We start from the raw sequence: 18,874 nt of genomic DNA, 5'->3' as shown, positions 1-18,874 counted from the left end.
GATGCTAAATAATTTTCCTAGCTGAACTCAGGACAACTACATTGGTCTCAGTTATGCACAGAAAAAATGGAACAGTGAGGGCAGAGTAGGTTTCTGACTTTCTGCCCCTATGACCACTATCTGATAGTGCCTGCTACCCTACTGAATAAAAAGGCAAGACAGGATTATTGAAACACGATCCCAGAAAGGGGCCAGATCAATGGCACAGTGAAGATACTCAACACGGTAGGATTTTATAGGAGAGGGCTATTTTGCTGAGGCAGAAAGCAATTCAAGTAACAGATCCAGGCAATTCAAAAAGGGAAAACAGAATGAACCAAAGGATTCAATTAAGTACACAGTTTATGGATCAGCATTCTTTCCATTACACCATACTGGCTTTGGCAGTAGAAGCCTAACTTTCTCCAGATGGGGTTTCCTAAGAAATAGTTTCCACTCTCAAATTCTTAGAATGGAAAATAATGTTTCCACAAGTTTGACTATAAGGAAGAGAAAGAGTACCTCTCAATATCTGGTACTGTCCAAGTTTTATGAGAGACAGAGAGAGAGGGGGGAAATGTTACATAGGTTTCTAGCCTGGACAGTTGACTTTTTTTGCCTTTATTGGGAACACTAGGCAGAGAAGTTAATTAGATCTTCTTTTCTAAGTCTGGGGAAAAAAACTGAGTATTCATTTTTATATGGTATTAAGAGATGTTATCAGGACAATAAAAGATTCACTTATATATTATTAGCATTATGAAAGGATCTGCTCATTTTGAAAATCTTTGTAATAAGGGTATATAGCATTAACTTGTTTGTGTGCACCCCCTTAATTTGGTCTAACATTTTGTCCATACTGGGGACAATACTAATAATTACACTTTATGGGTTGCTATAAGGATGTCACCATACATATCTATGGATACGGATATTTGCATGTATTATGTATTTCAAGCTTACTGTTTGGCATATAGTTGGCAATCAATAAATGTTACATTTCTTCCCCCCTCCCTCAACCTAGTCACCGAACAGAATAACATCATACCTAAGCTGGCTTACATGCATTCCTTAGTTAAGGGATCAGGAAGATAACAGAAAGTTTTGTGTCTGAAAACTGTGGTGTGATATGTTCTAAAACAAAACTCATTTTCACTTCAGTGTGGATTTGGGAGAAGCGTGTGTTTGAGGGGAACCTCAGATTCATGACCAGGACAGTGGTCAGAGGAATGTGCTTATGGGTACACACAAACACTACTGAATCATGAGAGAATGGCAAGGGCATCATTCCCTCAAACTCTGGCTGTTCTTGTTTGTAGTAAGTAGGAAAAACATACTGGAGTACAAAACTCACTTGCAAAGAAGTTATTTGGTGTATATAGATGAATACTTTTTGGTTGCTTTTATAGATAAAAAATAAGCAACATGCTTTTTTGTATTATCCTAATTTTCCTACAGATAAACTACTACAATTAAATTCTGTTTACTTTTTGACAGCCTCCATTTTTCAATTTAGTTCCTATATTTTATACACAGTTGTTGTTTCAGAACATGTCAGAGGCAGTTTCAATGTACCTACTGACACATACTGCTTCCAGATCTCCATAATTAATCCTGAAATTATACCATTTCCATTTCCAGAAAGTCTGAAATCCTTTCTATTGACATTTCAAAGAAATAGAGCTGTACGGTTCTATCTCCATTTGTAATGGATTACTAAAACAAGACGTAGCATATTATATGGACAATCACAAAAAGCAAGACAAAGGAGTAATAACCTGTATTTTCCAAAGCCCACCTGCAACACCAGATCATTAGGTACGAGCATTAGCACTTCAGAGCTGTGAGCATGAAACGCCACTTGCTATAATCATCTGTTTCTTTCAACTCAGATCAAAACTTCCATCTCACTTAAGGATTTTAGAGCAAAAAGAATCAGAAACATTCCTTCTGGCCCATATCCTTTTGTGTCTTCCCCTCTCCTGACATTCTCTTATTACTCCAGCATTCTTATTTTCCAAAAAAAAAGAACAGGTCAAATTTTTACCCCTTTGAAATGTCTCACTGGACCCCTTAAAAATCACTTTTTCACTGTTAAGTGAATTTCCACTTATTTTTAAGTTTCTCTGTCTCTAAGGAGCATCATATTCTTTAAGTTACTTTAGTTAGAATTCTATATTTTAACTCTGCCCAGAGCTGGAATTACAAATGGCTTAAAGGCATTTTCAATTTTTTTCAAATAGTGGCCTATGCGGTATGCTCAGCTTTTTGAAAGAAACAGGCTTTTCAGAGAAATGCCCTAAAATTTTCATATTCCTATAGACGTACACAATTTCAGAGAAGCTCTCTAATAAAATTTAAATTAACAAGGGGTTCAAAGACTTTCATTTTAATGGTCTCACCGACTCTGTGATTTCAATTTCCACAGGCGCTTGATGTACACAGAAACTTGGAATCCTAATAACCTTGTTTATCTGTTTGAAGCTAATTTTTATATGCTAGGTTTTACTAAACAGGATACAATAAAAGGACTATTTAAGTTTTTTGAAGATTTAGACCAAAATACCGTTAGCTCACTTCTGCCTTCATTGAAGTGGTAACTCTAAGGCAGGATTTCTCAACCTTGGCATTACTGACATTTTGGGCAGGATCATTCTTTGCTGTGGGAGCTGTCGTGTGCACAGTGGAATGCTTAGCAGCATCCCTGGGCTCTACCCACTAGATGCCAATAGCACCCTGACCTCACCCTCCCCACCCCCAATTACTTCTCACAACCGAAAAAAAAAAAAAAGTCTCCAGACAGGGCCAAATGCCCCTGGGTGGGGGCGTGGGGATAGAAAGAAGCAAAATGGCCCCGGTTGAGAACTGCTGCGCTAAGACATGCTATTTCGTGCACCCATACCCTCAATTCTATAAGCCTCAATCTTTATTTTTGCAAAGGAGGCATATAATGTAAAATGAAAACGAATCTGGAACCAAAATGTCCTGGTAGAGAAAACATTTTAAAATATAATCAAATTAAGATTATAATTCTAAACCAGCCAGTTTCTGTGCAGCAAGGTCTGATCTCAGCTGAACCTCAGCTAATTTCAAAGTCATTTCTCTATAAAGGGCACCACTCACTTTTAGGTCCGTCCCCAACGTTTGCTTCTTTTCTCTCTGAAGTTCTTTTCTGTAGGGATGGATGTTTTCCTCTCTGTCTGATAAAGCCGCCACACCACTACTCTTTTCTTTGCTTGCTTCACAACTTTGCACCAAGTTGTTTTCAACCTTAACTAAGGCAGAAGAAAGAGAACCAAGGGTAACCAATTCCTTCTCCAAAGTTAATGCCAAATGATCAATGAGGAAATCGACACTTCCGAATTTTAGGTTTTTGAAGAAACAGTTTATAGGGAGAGCTCTGATGAGATTATGAAGGCACTGGAACAAAACTGTTTGATTTCTGGAAAAAAAAACCAAATACAATATTATAAAAATTGGGACAGCACAAAGCAGTTGTATACAACTTACTGTAGTAATTAATATTCATTTATAAATCCTCTCATGATGAATAAAATAATGCATGTATGTGATCTTTGCTATAATTCAGACCACAGCAATGAAATATACATATCCTATACCAAGTCAGTTAATGTTCTTCACTTGCTTCCTGATTAATTTTTTTCTTTGAGTAATAAGATTAATATGTTTTTTAAAATGTCATTGTAGGGGAAAGGTAAGTGGAAATCTTAAATAAATCAAGCAAAAAAAAAAGCCAAAAACAAAACATCAAGTTAAAACAGCTCTAGTTTCCACTGAGGTTATACCAGGCAATGACCCAGACATGTCCCACAATGACACAGATCTCTACTGTGGATATGGGTCTTGGACCACACACATATGCACTAACTTCTCTGGACATATTCCAATTCTATATGCATTACCTGGAATAGACTATTAAAATCCCTTCAAATGGTGTTTTTTGTTTCCACTTGAAGAGTGTCCCATAGAAATTTCCTGGCATTTTGCAAAAGCAAATTTCTGGAAATTCTTTGATTTCTTCACATTTCATGTGTTTTAGGAGCCATGTCTTCATTGAAGTCAGAGAATAGCTAGGTGACGTGATTTGAAAACAAGTTTTGTTAAACGCTGTGAGAAGTGCAAACAGATCTTCCATGTGTTCTACAAGAAAAACATGCCACAAGCTCTGTCACCCACTATCAAATAAAAAGAGTTCTTAAAAATTTCAAATTCAATTAGGTAAATGATTAAAAAGTACCAACAAAAATTACCTATAGGATTCTTCTTTGGAAATATCAGCAGGTATTGCCTACTTGAAAGGTCTTCTAGACTTAAAAAAAGTCTGCCACACTGAATATAATGATCTTCAGAAGAGTTACCATTTTTCCTCTCTCTAATTTGTAGCAGCACAGTGCAACAAAAATTACTGAACGCTAAAAGTGGTGAAAGAGATGTTACAGCAGTAATGACCTGTACACACTCTTTCTCAGATGACTGTTCACAAACAAAGCTTTCCTCTTCCTTCTCCTCTTCCTCTCCCTCTTCCTCACTATCAACAGTCAACTTGATCCTTTTTGCCTCTGATCCTATTCCACATGGCACTGAGCATGGTGCTGGGAAAAAATCCCTACTCAACTTGATCACCCTATTTTGACACTTAATAAGCCGACAGCTGGAGTTATGAGCTTGATCCATTAACAGTGATAAAGTCACATGATTCAGGGACCTGTAAAAAATCCAGAGTTGAGTTGAGTCTAAAAGCTCATTCTTTAAAAGCAAAGAGATGATTAAATGCTACACAAACAATAATAAAATTTCTCTCTTTTCCTAGGAAACATCATTTCAAATGTAAAGTATATCAGAAAATCAAGTATATAAACCAAACACATTTTTAAAGATCCTGTAATAGCACTTTTCTTGAAATAGGAAAGCAAAAACATTGCAAATATGTTGAATTGTAGGAAAATAATTTTCTTAAGAGAAAGGAATGGTAAAATAATGGTGGATTTTACTTTTGAGGTAGGTTCCCCCCTTCTTTTTAAACAAGAAAAAAAATACTCATTTTTTAAAGAGTTTATTTTGATAATAGTTTAGAATGCAAATAACTCTAAAGGAAAAACTGCATTTTATACTCCCCTAAATAACTTGAATAAAATATGCTTTTTAATATAGAACATTGTTTATCCCTCAGCAATGATAATGTTTGGGATACAATATTGTGAAAATTAATTTCACCTGTTTCTATTTACATATTTTAATATGGCTAATTAGAACATGTAAAATTACTTATGTGGCTTACATTGTATTTCTGTTGGACAGTGCTGTTCCAGACCATCAAGATAATGTTATCATGATACTTACAGCTTCAAAGAAGATGTGGTTTTCACTCCAACAACCAAGCTGTCATCTATTACATGATACCATATCTTCTCTACTAGCTGTTCTGAATCTTGAAAATTGTCTGGTATCTTTTCATCAAAGGTACAGACAGGATTTTCTTCTTTACCACAAAGAGTAACAAGATGTGCCTTATAGAAAAACATGTTAAATAACTGATTACCAAAAAAACTACCAAATGTGGCAAAACTACAAAAATAATGTAAGTCAGCTTTTAGTCAGGCCTTATAGCTTACATATCTTAAAATAAATTGTCATCTATAATATTTTACATTGCAGATTATATATAAATCACTAAAACAAAATTTATAGAACTTATATGTAATTAACTATCTACTCAGATCAAGAAGCATGGCCTGATTGGAAACAAGATGAGGTATCCAACACAGAGCCAGCAAAGACATAAACTTGGGATCCATTTTGAAAAACATCTGACAGTATGAGTCCCAGGCATGCTGAAAACAATCCAATCATTATTAAAGTGGCTTCTACGAAACCTATAACTGTAAAATTTGTACAAATAAAACGAATTATCTTTGGACTGCTGATCAGTTATGGCTAAAATTGTATTCTTAAACTCCAAGCCATACTCATTCATTTCCATGCACATATGGATTTATAATAACAATAGAAATGGTGGGGGGAGGAGGAGGAGTAATAAACATAATAATTCACAACACTTACTGAATGCTTATTACATGTCAGGTACTGTTCTCAATGTCGCTCGTTATTCAATTTGCTTAACCTTCACAAAAAAAAACCCTAGTACCCTAGGTCGATAGTATTATCTACGCTTTCCAGATAAGGAAAACAAGACACAAGGAAGCTAAGTACCTTGCCCGAAGTCACACAGCTAGCAAGTGGCAGAGCTGGGATTTGAACCAAAGCAAACTGGTTCCAGAGCCCATGCTCTATCTTAACCACTACTCTATAATGCCCCTCTATGTGGGCAGTAATTACCGAAAAAAGATATGGGCACTTACATTCTAGTGGACTCAACAGCTTCCTAGGAATCTGATGCTTCTGCCAGTAGCTGTGAGCTTTGAGATAGGCCATTCATCTGAAACCTGGGGTAATTTTTGCTACCTGCCAGAATTGTTTTTAAAATTAACCATGTAAAAAGCCCCAACTGGTGCCTTGCACACAGCAGTTTCAGTGCAGTAACTTCTAAACATCTCTTCCCCTTTCCAAATATTGGCAAAATGAGAGTGTCTGGGTGGCTTAGTCAGTTAAGTGTCTCATGATTTTGTCTCAGGTCATGATCTCAGGGCTGTGAGATCAAGCCCTGCGCTGGGCTCTGCGCTAGGCATGGAGCCTGCTTAAGATTCTCTCTCTCCCACTCCCTCTGCCCTTCCGCTCTCTTGCTCTAAAATAGTAGCAGCAGTAATAATAATAATAATAATAATAATAATAATACTGGCAAAATAGTTGGGGTGAGAAAAGGAAACAGGGAGACTTTTAAAAATGACTTTCATGAGCTTTCGTAAGAGAATGGAACTGTAATACAGAAATGCAATATGATGCGCTTTTGTTATGATTCTTACATTACCGGAATTATATTTTGGACCCAAGTCCTCACATTGCTAAGACTGAAATACAGACACAAGGCGTAGACTGCTATAAGAATGGTCAATCTAGAAGGAAATCAGAGCTAGGCATAAGGTGACTTGAAGGAAAAAAACTTAAGTTTCTTTATGCTAGCTTTTCTTGATTTATTTGTAACTTTGCTATGCTATTTTTCTCTGTATGGAATTAATGTGCATAAATACTTTTTTTTATGAAGTCAAGGGAGCTTTTGCTAACTTTCTACATTACTGTACTGACATAAGCAACTGCAAGGTACCTAAAGAGGTTCTTACGCTGGTCAACCACAAGGAAAATGAGAGTAAAATCATAAAAGGCAGATATAAACACTAAAAAAACATAGCAATTTAGCAGCATTAACCAGAGGAATAAATACCCTTAGAAATGAACATTGCAACAGACAAAAAGAACAATTATAATACTGACGAAATTATGTATTCATTAATGAAAGGTTGAATAATACTCTGCATATTCTGTTTAAAGAGTCAGAAAATACAGAACTCAAAGAAAATACGTAATTTCTATGCAAATCATATAAATTAAAAAGTTTTAATAGTTAAATCTTTTGAACAAGAGGACTTGTTCCCCAAGGTTCCTGATAACTGAGATTTTAATATCCTACAGAATAATTTGCAAATTGGTAAAATATTGGCTCCTTAATCAAATATTTTCAAATCATAAAAGTCCAGCACTATAATCCCTGCCACTTTGCTTCTTAGATCCATTGAGTGGCATTTTCTAATATATCCAAATATTCCAATTTAAGTAACTCTTCAATAGGTTGTAGATTTTCAATTCATAAAATGATAAAATGGTCACGATTAATTTTACCTTCTCTGCACTTGATGTACTATCATCTTTCCCTTGAACCAGGTTTATTAAAGTTTTATAAGATTTTGAAATAATTTTTTCCTTAAGCAAGAGATGCTGCTCCAATTCCTGAATAGAAGCCAAACCAACCTGCAAAGTAGAAAGAAAAACCATTGCCAGAGACATTTCAAATGAAACCTGATGATACCGTTAATTCAGAAAGTACTTTCTCCAAATTTGCTTATCAATTCATTTTTCTGTAGAAAAGCAGAGAATACTTCTCAGAGCAAAACTATTTTCTTTATAAGTTTTAAGTAATTATAAAGGAAAGGAACACAGCAAGTAACTGCGAGAGTTTAGGTACCCAACTGTGAGAATGCCAATATATTAGCATGCATTTCCCCACTAAGTAATCAATCAATATGAATATGGATGTCTAATCAATATGAATAAAAATCAAGGGCTACCAACACTCCTACCCCCACAGGTAAACTACTTTTCTTGTTGTTGAAATAATTTCTCCTTCGAAAAGCAAAGATATTATGAGTAGAAATGGTCACTTCTAATTTGATACTATTTGAAATCCTGTTCATGTAACATCTAGGGCAAATTTTAAGATAACACATGGCCCCCAAACTGCCACAAGTTTATTTTTGTCCTAATGAACTCAGTTCTTGGGTGGACTCTTAACTACAGGAAACAAAATTTGGCTCTGAACTGGGTAGAGAGCAACCCATTCCTTTTATTACACCAGATAAACAGATTTCACTATCAAGGATGAAACATTCATGAAATGTATTTTGCTACTGAAACCATAAAGCAATGTCACTGAACTGATAGAAGTGGTTTCATTTCAGATGGATATCTGAGACTGTTTAAGTATTAATTCAACTTTTAATCTAACATGTTTTTCTAGATTGAAAACAAAAAACGCATCTGCTTTTTAATCCCTTTCTTTCAAATTATGGTTTAAGTCAGGTAAATTCCATTACTTTTTATTGGTGAACAGAAGGTGGAAAGTGAAGACTGTATTATATCTTACCTCATTGCACAAAATACGTAAAGTGTCTAGCTAATATTTTAAAACTTCATCTTTGACCTATTTCTGTGGGCTCCACGTTATTCACACTCATTCGCTGAGTAATTTGTGACTTAGGGAAAGGGAGCTGTACACTACAGAGGGGGAGAGCCAAATCGGAGAATGCTGGGGGAGTAGGGAGGAGAAGAGAGGAATATGTGGGCAGGCTGACAATGAAAGCACCCTCAAAAATTATCTGTGTTCTCTCTTCCCTACTCTCCTCAAAACATCCCCCAGCATCCTCGAAGACTAAATGGTGAATCACTATACTTAAATATTCTATGTTGTGAAGTTTTGTTATAAAACTATAAAAAAAAACATATGATAAAACATTTAAACAGCATAAAAATACTTCTCAACTTCTCTTTTTAGACCCTCAATTCCATTTGCATAGCTAACAGATCGTTTACCTTTCCAGAACTTTTCTATGTGTATGTTAAGGAATGCTTTCTTTCTCCTCACTACAAACAAGCAAATAAAACCTATCCCAAACCAAATACAGGAGCATACAGCACCGCAGGATACCAAACCTTGCTTTTTGGTCTTTTTACTGTGATCTCTCTCATACATGCAGAAAAGGGCATAATACAAAAAACAGTTTACAAACTATTAATGAAGTCAACACCCAAGGAACCATAAGCAGTCAGCTGCCCATGGGCACTGCCCAGTCACGAACTTCTCTTTTTCTGATGGAGGTGGCCTTTTAAGGTAACTTCCTTGTTTGTCTTCATAATTTTACCATCACTGTATCTCCTAAAGAACATTTTTAGTTTTTTGTGTTTTCCTTTTGAACCTTCTATGAATGGAGTCATTCTGTATGTGCTAGGTTTTAGAGTCATCCCATTTGTCGCTATTGGTTATTTCTTGTGAATAATTGCTCATGATGCCTTATTTCTTTATGTGCTTAGTTACTCTGTGAGTATTCATTTTCTTTGAAAAATTACTTGTGAGATTTATAAGGGGCCTAGGATAAAATGTGTATCTTGAGAGAGGATTATATGTTTGTTTCTGCCAGCTGCCTACAGTAGTACTGCTTTAGGTTAAACACAAATGCTCCCAGGGCAAAAGTAGCAACAGTGTTCTCTGGTTTCAGCCTTTACAGTTTGGCCTGAAAATTTATTCTTGTATTTTCAGCATTTTGAAGCTTTTAGGGAGATTTTAAAAACATATTTCAACTATGATATTAACTTGTTTTGATCAGAAGAGTTGGTCCAAATAAATTAGGTAACACATTAGTAGAGGTGGAATTTCTAAAAGTCATGCTTTCATAAATTATTTTGGCAACACCTCTAAATCAGTATAAAGATCTACCTTATTTTTGACAGCTGCATACTACTCCATAGTTCAAGTATATTATAACTGATCTACCAAACTCCTAATGATGGATACTTAAAATGACTTAATTTTGTTGTCCTTAAATACTACATAAACATTCTTATAAAATCATCTTTGTTTACTGTACATCCTTAGAATAGATTTCCAGAAGTAAAACTGCAAGAGTAAAAAGATATGTCCAATTCACATTTTATTAGCAATAACAAGTTTCCTTCTGAGGAGGTTCAGCCACTTTACGTTCTCAAGAATACTGTTTCAGAATGCATATTCACATTAAGGAAATTCATCCTTTGTCACTTGTTACAATTTCTATTTACATAACTCGTCTTTCTGTATATTTTACTTTGTTCAGAGAACTAAAGTTTTTAATGTAATTGATCTTTTCCTTTATGGCTTTATGCCCACTATGATATCTTATTATCTATTGCCCACATTCATAACTGTGTTCAATAAGTATTTAGTAAATTCACTTTCATAATTAAAATAGTTGCAAAAAATTTTTTAAAGAACCTACAAAGTACAAATATTTACTATCTGGCCCTTTACAAAAAAAGTTTGCCAGGGATACAGGAAAAAGTTAAATCACAACACAAGGAAACAGGCAAATCCAAAAAGAGGGACAATTGGCCTGGCCTCCTCATTAGAATCATTGTAAGAAAGTGGGGAGGGGCATTATTCTAGATAAAAAGACCAATAAGACATAAATAATCAAGTGCAAGTGTAAACTTTGAACAGATCATGAAAAAAAATCTATAAAAAAATTTTTGTGGCAATTAAAGACATATGAATACGGAATGAATATTAAATAAGATTAAGAGATTATTATTCATTTTCTAACTGTAATAATGCTATGGTATGTTTACATAGGAGAATGTCCTTATTTTTTAGGCAATCCCTGCTAAAATACATAGGAGTGAAGTTATAATATTTGCAACTTTCAAATGGTTCTGCAAAAATGTACATACACACGTGCATATGCACACAGAAGCACAGATAAGGAAGACAGAATTTTTTTAAAAAGTATAAATACTTGAATCCATGTGAGAACTAGAGATAACTACAGTGCTATTCTTTGAACTTTTCAGAATACTTAAAAATTTTTATGAAAGAAAAAAGGCAGATTACAAAAGAACATGCTTTTTTTTTTTTTAAAGATTTTATTTATTTATGTGACAGAGAGACAGCCAGCGAGAGAGGGAACACAGCAAGGGGAGTGGGAGAGGAAGAAGCAGGCTCCCAGCCGAGGAGCCCGATGTGGGACTCGATCCCGCAAAGCTGGGATCACGCCCTGAGCCGAAGGCAGACGCCTAACGACTGCGCTACCCAGGCGCCCCAAAAGAACATGCTTCTTATAATCATATTTCTACATAAATTTGCATGTATTCGTTTAAAAAAATCTACAAGAATATACACGCCAAAGTGTTAAAATGGGTTACATCTCAGTAGTGGACTCATAGGTAATTAGTTTCTTTTAAATATTTCTTTGTACAGTCTGAGTATTTCACAGGGAATATGCATTACCTTCATACACTTGGAAAAAACCAAGAACTCTTTTTTAGAGAGCTTTGTATGGAAAATTTGAGGGCAAACTGTTCATGTTTGGAACATGTTATGAGTCATCATATTTGATGCTCCTTTAAAAGAGATACTGTGATATACTGATACTTAAGAAAAAATGTGTTTTCAAAAGTGGGCTTCATATATTTTATCTTATGAGTCTCATTAAATTTACAGTCCTACTACAAAAAGTATCATTTTTAGATAATACATTTATAAGTAATGTCATAGTAGTTTTTACAGAGGTATTAAAAAGGCAAAGATCCTTTGAAATACCATTTTTTCCCAATCACTGAGTTGTTTACACATTAAGATCCTTTCTTTCAATGTTCTTTCCATCATTTAGAATAGCACTAACCCAAAAAAGCAAAAACAAAAAGCAAACATAGACACTAACTTTCAATCCTCTTTCCAGAGGAGGAACCATCAAATAACGATTCTGTTCTTTGTCTTCAAATAAGTCATCTTCACTGCAATCCGATGTTTCACTCTAAGAAATAAAAAAAAAAATACATTAAAACTGAAATTTTGAAATAAATTGAAAATTTATAAGATTAACAAAATACAATTAAAGTTTATCCAAAGGGCAGTTTTCCATGTTACACACTATTAGATAAGAAACAAAAACGATGTATTTTCCCCATCACTTCTTGCAACTAGAAAAAATTACTATCACCACCGACCTAACATTTATATACTGCTTCAAAAAGTATCAGCTCACTAGATTTTTATAAAATCCCACAACTAGGGAAAATAAGAATCATCTTCATTTTATTAAGGAAAAACACAGACTCAGGTATTTTATGCAGATCTGAAACTTCAGGGGTATTATTTCCCTTCTGCCCAAGATCTTAAGACATTATGAAGTGTTACTTCTTTTAATAAAGCAGGTTCACTTTATTTTACTCAATTAATCCAATGTTATCATGTTTACTGGTATAAAATGTGTTTTCAGAAGCAACACTAAAGTTAATTTACAGTGTTACTATCACTATACTCCAAATTTATAACAAAAGCATAGTCAATTCAACATTTATTGAAAGGAGATTCAATGTATAATTTTAAAAATTCAATCTACATATTTTTAATGTTCAAAATGTTTACTGTAAGTGTGAAATTACAAATATTGAAACAGTGGGTCAAAAGCTATAAAGCTCTTCAACTTTCTAAAATGGTTCTTAAAGTAATATATAAAAAGTATATGGAACTTACTGAATAGTTTATGTAGCCAAGATCTGTTACTGTAAACGAACTCAGGCAATCTGAATTCAAGGACTCCTGAAAAAGCAGCAGTACTTGTTCACTTCCAGTTCCTATGAAGTCATCTATCAGTACTGAGCTAATTTTTTCCCACTTTGCCGCAACCTGAAAGAAAGAGAGTGGAAAAGAAAAAAAAATCAGACGTGAAATAAACTAAATCCTTTTGTTGTGTGTAGATGTAATGTGTCCTCTTCAATTTTATAAACAAGTAATAAAAAATGGTAAACACTAAAAACTAAAGATCCTGGGGGATCAGAAAACATAAGGAGTTACAACAGTTTTACAAATAGCAAGATACTTAAATTTAATATTTTACCAGTTTGTCCAGGGTCTGTCACATTCCTGATTTCTATATTAAAATTTTATTATGACTTATAAATCCTAAACTTCTCGTGACTATTTTGGAAACTCCAGGTAACTAGAAGGTAGTGGTAAACACTCAAAAGTTCTCGAAGCAGAATAACTTTTAAGAGTCAAGATGAATTTCATACACTAAACTCTAGTGGAAGAGAACATAGCCATTACTAGGGACACAGAGGGGAAGGGATCCTACCAGCGAGGCACCTACAACCATCCTAGCCCACTGGAATGATCTGATCAATTTATACCAGAACATGGAATCCCAAGTTTAAAATAGAAGACAACTTCGTAAAAGTTCATGAAGCTGAAAGACTCCAGATGGGTCCCCTGGAAAACTAATACCATGGAGATCAGCTACCCCTTCTGCCTCAGACAGAAAAGCTAAAACTCCCGCTCAGTAGTACAGATACATCATCTAGATAGAGGGTGGCATGTATTAGAGCAAGACTATAAGTAAGACTTTAATCTATATAACCAAATATCGATCTTTCCCATATAAGGCTAATTTCCAAAGCCAAGATTTTTCACTTATACAGGGAAAAAGCTTATTTGTATACCCATATCCTCCCTTCCTCCCACCCCACCCCCACCATGAGTATCATGGAGTACAATGAACTTGTGAAGACATTAGTAGTACGAATGTGCTCAACAGGGGCACCTGGGTGGCTCAGTCAGTTGAGCGTCCAACTCTTGATTTCAGCTCAAGTCATGATTTCAGGGTCATGAGATGGAGCCTGGCATCAGCTCCGTGCTCAGTGGGGAGTCTGCTTGAGATTTCTTTCCCTCTACCCCTCCCCCCACTCATGTGCGCACTCTAATATTTTTTTTGAAAAAAATGTGCTCCACACACAAACATGATAGAGCTATGCACTCATGTATGCACACACACATTTACAATCTAAAGCTCTAGAATAGTGCTGTCCGGAATATAAGAGAGCAACAATATAAGGCATATATATTTAATTTTAAAGTTTCCAGTAGCCAATAAAAGAAAATTCTCTAGCAGCAGTGAAAAGAAAAAGGTGAAATTAATTTTATATTTAATTTGATCTGCTATATCCAAGAGTATCATTTCAATATTATCAATAAAATTAGATATTTTCTTATCTTTTTTTTATTAAGCCTTTAAAATCTTGTGTGTACTTGACATTTATAGCACATTCCAATTCAGACGAGCCACATTCCAAATGTTGAATAACTACGTGTGGCTAGAGGTTACCATATTAGACAGCACACCTCTAGAACATACTAACCTCTATCTACAACATACCAATATCTAAGTATACTTGACAATGATTCAGTTTTGAAATACCTGCTACATAGATTCCTGTCAAAACTTAGAGGCAATTTCACTTGAGAGAGAAAACCTAAGAGAAAAGCTAATCATGCATTTGTCTAGACTCAGCTCTGTTTCAAGTTCTATCACTGGATTAAATAAACATTATACCTGGGGCTTTTATGAAGGGCTGATCTGATAACATCCTAACCTTGATTTTCAGTATTTATTCTAATTTATGCTTGTTTGTACTTTACCTGTCTTTTAAGCTGCCTTGATTCCTTTATAGAATGAGGTAGTAAAAGGATGGTTGGAGGTGAATCCATAGCCAACCCAAGGGAAGATTCTGTCTATTGTTTTTTCCCATTTTGGAGCAAAACTGCTATCAGAGACAACATTTTATTATTCAGTAATGTATTCGCTTTATTATTCAAAACCTCTTACATAATACCACAAATAGTAAATTCCTCTCAGAACTCAATGTCAGAAAAAAAGTTTTCCCTTGATAGTATGTTCCATTCAGTTGTAAAACCTGCTATATTTGGTTTTTTTGTCCTAACTACTAAACTAAGTGTAATTCCTCAAATGCGATCACTTCCCTTAACCCAGGTTCTCTGACATGGTTATCTCTCCTCCCCCTTTATTCCTGTTTTTAAAGTAATTGCATATTTTACCCTAAGATATATATTTTTTAAGTAGGTGAATATAAATGTAACACCAAGGTAAAAGCAAGAGCTGCAAAATTCCCAGAGTAGCAAGGTTACCAAAGCAATTTATGAGCACTTAATTTGTGGATATCAGGGTGTAATTCCAGAGCTTTCAACACAGGGCATTTGAAAACAGCTTAGACGCACAGAATCCCTAAAGAAGTAGCTTAAGAGGTGTGTCAGTAGGGACTTAGGTAAATAATTTGTGCAAAGGATGATGGTCCATTGTAGACCAAGAACCCTAGATCACAATTTCAAGGCAGGAAAGCCAACCAACAGTTTACATGTTCACTTACAGAGAGTGGCATAGTATCACTCTGGGTAATGTGTTAGTAGCAAAGCTCTACAGTGTCCAAGCAGGGGACCCACTTAAAGTGTGTGAGGACTATATTATACTGAATTAATGAGGCACAAGGGGACTGTTTTTACTTACCCAGGTGAATAAGGGACCTCAGGTAGGTGCAAGTCAATGATGACAGTCCTAGCCCTTGTATAACATAATAATAACTACTTACTGAGCTTCTCCTGTGTGCCAAGCACTGTGCAAGACACTTTACAATGTCATTTTAATTCTTTCCTCTCAGAGGCAGGATGATCCCAATTTCATAAAGATAGGAAACGAGTTCACAAAAATTAAACACATTCCTTAAGGTAAGACTAGTAAGTGTCTCAGTTGGGATTCAAACCCAGGTTAAGTGTGCTTTTTCCATTACCCTGACCCCAATAAGGATTATAGGCTATACTAGATGTTTCCCTGCTACCATTTCTGGAAAGGAAAAGAGAATAGAAAAAGACAGAAAATGTTACCTTCCAAATAACCTTCAAATAAAAGTACAATATGCTTTTAAAAGATTGCTTTCAAAATAAAATAGGGTACTTTCAAATTACTTTTCTTTCAAAAATGTAAATGTTATTTATTTATTTGAGAGAGAGAGCATGCGAGTGCAGGGGGAGCAGCAGTGGGAGGAGGAGAGACAATCTTTTAAGCAGGCTCCACGCCCATTGCAGCGCCCAACCCAGGGCTCGATCTCATGTCTCTGAGATCATGACCTGAGCCTAAAACAAGAGCTGGATGCTTAACTGACTAAACCACCCAGGTGCTCCTTCTTCTGAGAATTTAAGTTATGTATGTATTACAGAGGTTAAATACGGTTACATAACCCCTATTAATATGAAGGTAATTCACAAGGCAAAGCCTGATAAAACACAATCTCAACCTGACATTTTCACACACACAAACAGAAACACACATACACCAAGTAAGGATTTACCTAAAAAAATGGGTAGCTCAGTTGGTTAAGGGTCTGAATCTTGATTTTGGCTCAGGTCATGATGTCACGGTCTTGAGATTGAGACCGGCATCGGACTCCACACTCAGCACGGAGTCTGCTTGAGATTCTCTCTCTCCCTCTCCCTCTGCCCCTCCCTCCACTCTCACACTCTCTCTCTAAATAAATAAAATCTTGGGGCGCCTGGGTGGCTCACTGGGTTAAGCATCTGCCTTCAGCTCAGGTCATGATTCTGGGGTCCTGGGATAGAGCACTGAGTCAGGCTCCATGCTCAGCAGGGAGTCTGCTTCTCCCTCCCCTGCCTGCCACTCCACCTGTTTGTGATCTCTGTCAAATAAATAAATAAAATCTTTTAAAAAATTAGAAATAGTTGTATTAAAAGACAAATAAATACTTGTAGCTATATATTTATATATTTCCAAATAATTTGAAGGTTTTATGACTCAAAACGGCAAGGCAAAACCTTTATTAGGTAGTATTCAGATAACTTTAAGAAATAAGAATGATGCAATATATATGATTTTAAGTGCAGCACTAAAAATTGATTTGGATAATAAGACTCAAGGATAGGGATGCCTGGGTGACTCCGTCGTTTAAGTGTCTGCCTTCGGCTCAGGTCATGATCCCAAGGTCCTGGGATTGAGCCCCACATTGGGCTCCCTGCTCAGCAGGGATTCTGCTTTACCCTCCCCCCACCCCCACCCCACTCATGCTTTCTCTTGCTATCTCTCTCTCCCAAATTAATAAAATCTTTTTTCAGAAAAAAGACTCCAGGATACACCCTATGAAACATATAAATGCTTTAAAGGTCTAAGGCTACACCAATTGAATGATTATAAGAATAAGTACTGTACCTGAAAGTTCTTTTTCCAAACGGCACAAGCATCACTGGACCTAAAGGATACGACGAAAAGGTCTCCTCTGCCTGAATCCATAACTTGAACTGCACAAGGATCTCCAAATGGAAGCTGGCACACACTTTTAGGAGTCCCATTTTGAAATGAAATCAGCTGATTCTTTCGAGTAAGGGCAATCAGAGACATTCTTAATTGATTGTTGACAATCTCAGTTGCACAGACATGCACATAAGTTACTACACTGCTATAAGCAGGAGGGATAATGTATGCATCACTTATTACTTCTTCATTTTCAAGGGAGTATACACAAAATTTGGTATTCCAAATTGCATAATCTGATTTTGAAAGCTTTTGAGTGCATCCTTCCTCAGATAAAAAACATGTCTTTGGTCCTAATAAAACCATACCTAGATTTTCAATCTCCCCTGCCCACTCAACAGAGGAAAAATTAAGAGACACAGTAATAATTTTGCCAGTTTGGGAAGAGATACAGTAGAATGTTTTGCCATGTCTCCATAAAACTAAAGGGCCATTAAGGACCCTTACACCATCTTTCAACTCATGGCTTAGTCTAAAGCTCAAACGCTTTTCAAATTTATTGGTACTGTGAAGAAATAGAAGAAAATATCTGAAGATGTTATTCTTTTTATTACATTGTATCATAATATAAGGGAGATTAATTCCAGTTCTGAAATCTGACACACAGTTGCAACACATGATTTTTAAATGAGAGTTTTCTTCCTTTAGCATAAAGAATCCAGTGGACTTCTGAACAAATGCTCTTGTTCTTCTATCAAATACCATTCTCCTGACATGTAATATGGGTATTTTTGCAGGCCGTTTACTTGCAAAATCTCCCTTAGACAATCGAAAAATAAGGACTTCCCCATTATAACACAAGAGTGTTTCTTGTTCGTTAGATGACATTGCTTGTTTGCTAGTCATTCCACAATATCAAGTCTTTGTGTTGGTCCAATTTTCGAATGCAAATTGATTCCAGTCGATGCTTTTAAACCTAAAAATGTAATGAGGAAAACTACCATCAAGTAGGCAGTTGAAAAGAAAACACATTTCTGCTAGAGAACTCTCACATAGATAACTATAAGTTTTATGAACATTTTTAAGCTTTTTAAGCTATCTTAACAATGATACACTTATCAAAAAAACCACATCCCAAATATCATTTCTGTACAGTTAAAAAACACAGTTTGCAAACAATGCAAAGAACCACATCACAAACAATAACTGAATGTGTTAACAGCATCTATTAAAAGCTGTGGGTGGTCTATTGAAAGTGCCTGAAGACGTTTTTTCTGGTTCAGGGGATTTCTTAAGGGTTCCACTTCTCTCTTTCAAAACTACCAACCTAATCTGGTTTTCCCATC

The 18,874-nt window shown here is 35.5% G+C and overlaps 1 protein-coding gene across 1 annotated transcript in view; it reads right to left on the bottom strand.

Annotated features, from left to right (window-relative positions):
* Nucleotides 1-1,740: 1,740 nt before the first annotated feature.
* Nucleotides 1,741-18,874, bottom strand: part of FANCB (FA complementation group B) — a 27,735-nt gene continuing 10,601 nt past the window's right edge. Inside the window, exons 2-9 of the mRNA XM_040634233.1 lie at nucleotides 17,487-18,504; nucleotides 12,953-13,105; nucleotides 12,138-12,230; nucleotides 7,792-7,920; nucleotides 5,341-5,507; nucleotides 4,251-4,705; nucleotides 3,903-4,140; nucleotides 1,741-3,421 (exon numbers count right to left, since the gene is read on the bottom strand). Coding sequence (XP_040490167.1) covers nucleotides 3,004-3,421; nucleotides 3,903-4,140; nucleotides 4,251-4,705; nucleotides 5,341-5,507; nucleotides 7,792-7,920; nucleotides 12,138-12,230; nucleotides 12,953-13,105; nucleotides 17,487-18,434 — 2,601 coding nt within the window. The 5' untranslated portion in view covers nucleotides 18,435-18,504 and the 3' untranslated portion in view covers nucleotides 1,741-3,003. The remainder of the gene's footprint in view (nucleotides 3,422-3,902; nucleotides 4,141-4,250; nucleotides 4,706-5,340; nucleotides 5,508-7,791; nucleotides 7,921-12,137; nucleotides 12,231-12,952; nucleotides 13,106-17,486; nucleotides 18,505-18,874) is intronic.

The sequence above is a fragment of the Ursus maritimus genome (assembly GCF_017311325.1).
Source record: "Ursus maritimus isolate PB19 chromosome X unlocalized genomic scaffold, ASM1731132v1 scaffold_X1, whole genome shotgun sequence".
In the NCBI taxonomy this organism is placed as follows: domain Eukaryota; kingdom Metazoa; phylum Chordata; class Mammalia; order Carnivora; family Ursidae; genus Ursus; species Ursus maritimus.
The sequence above is the reverse complement of the archived record's forward strand: the minus strand, read 5'-3'. Positions and strand labels throughout refer to the sequence as shown.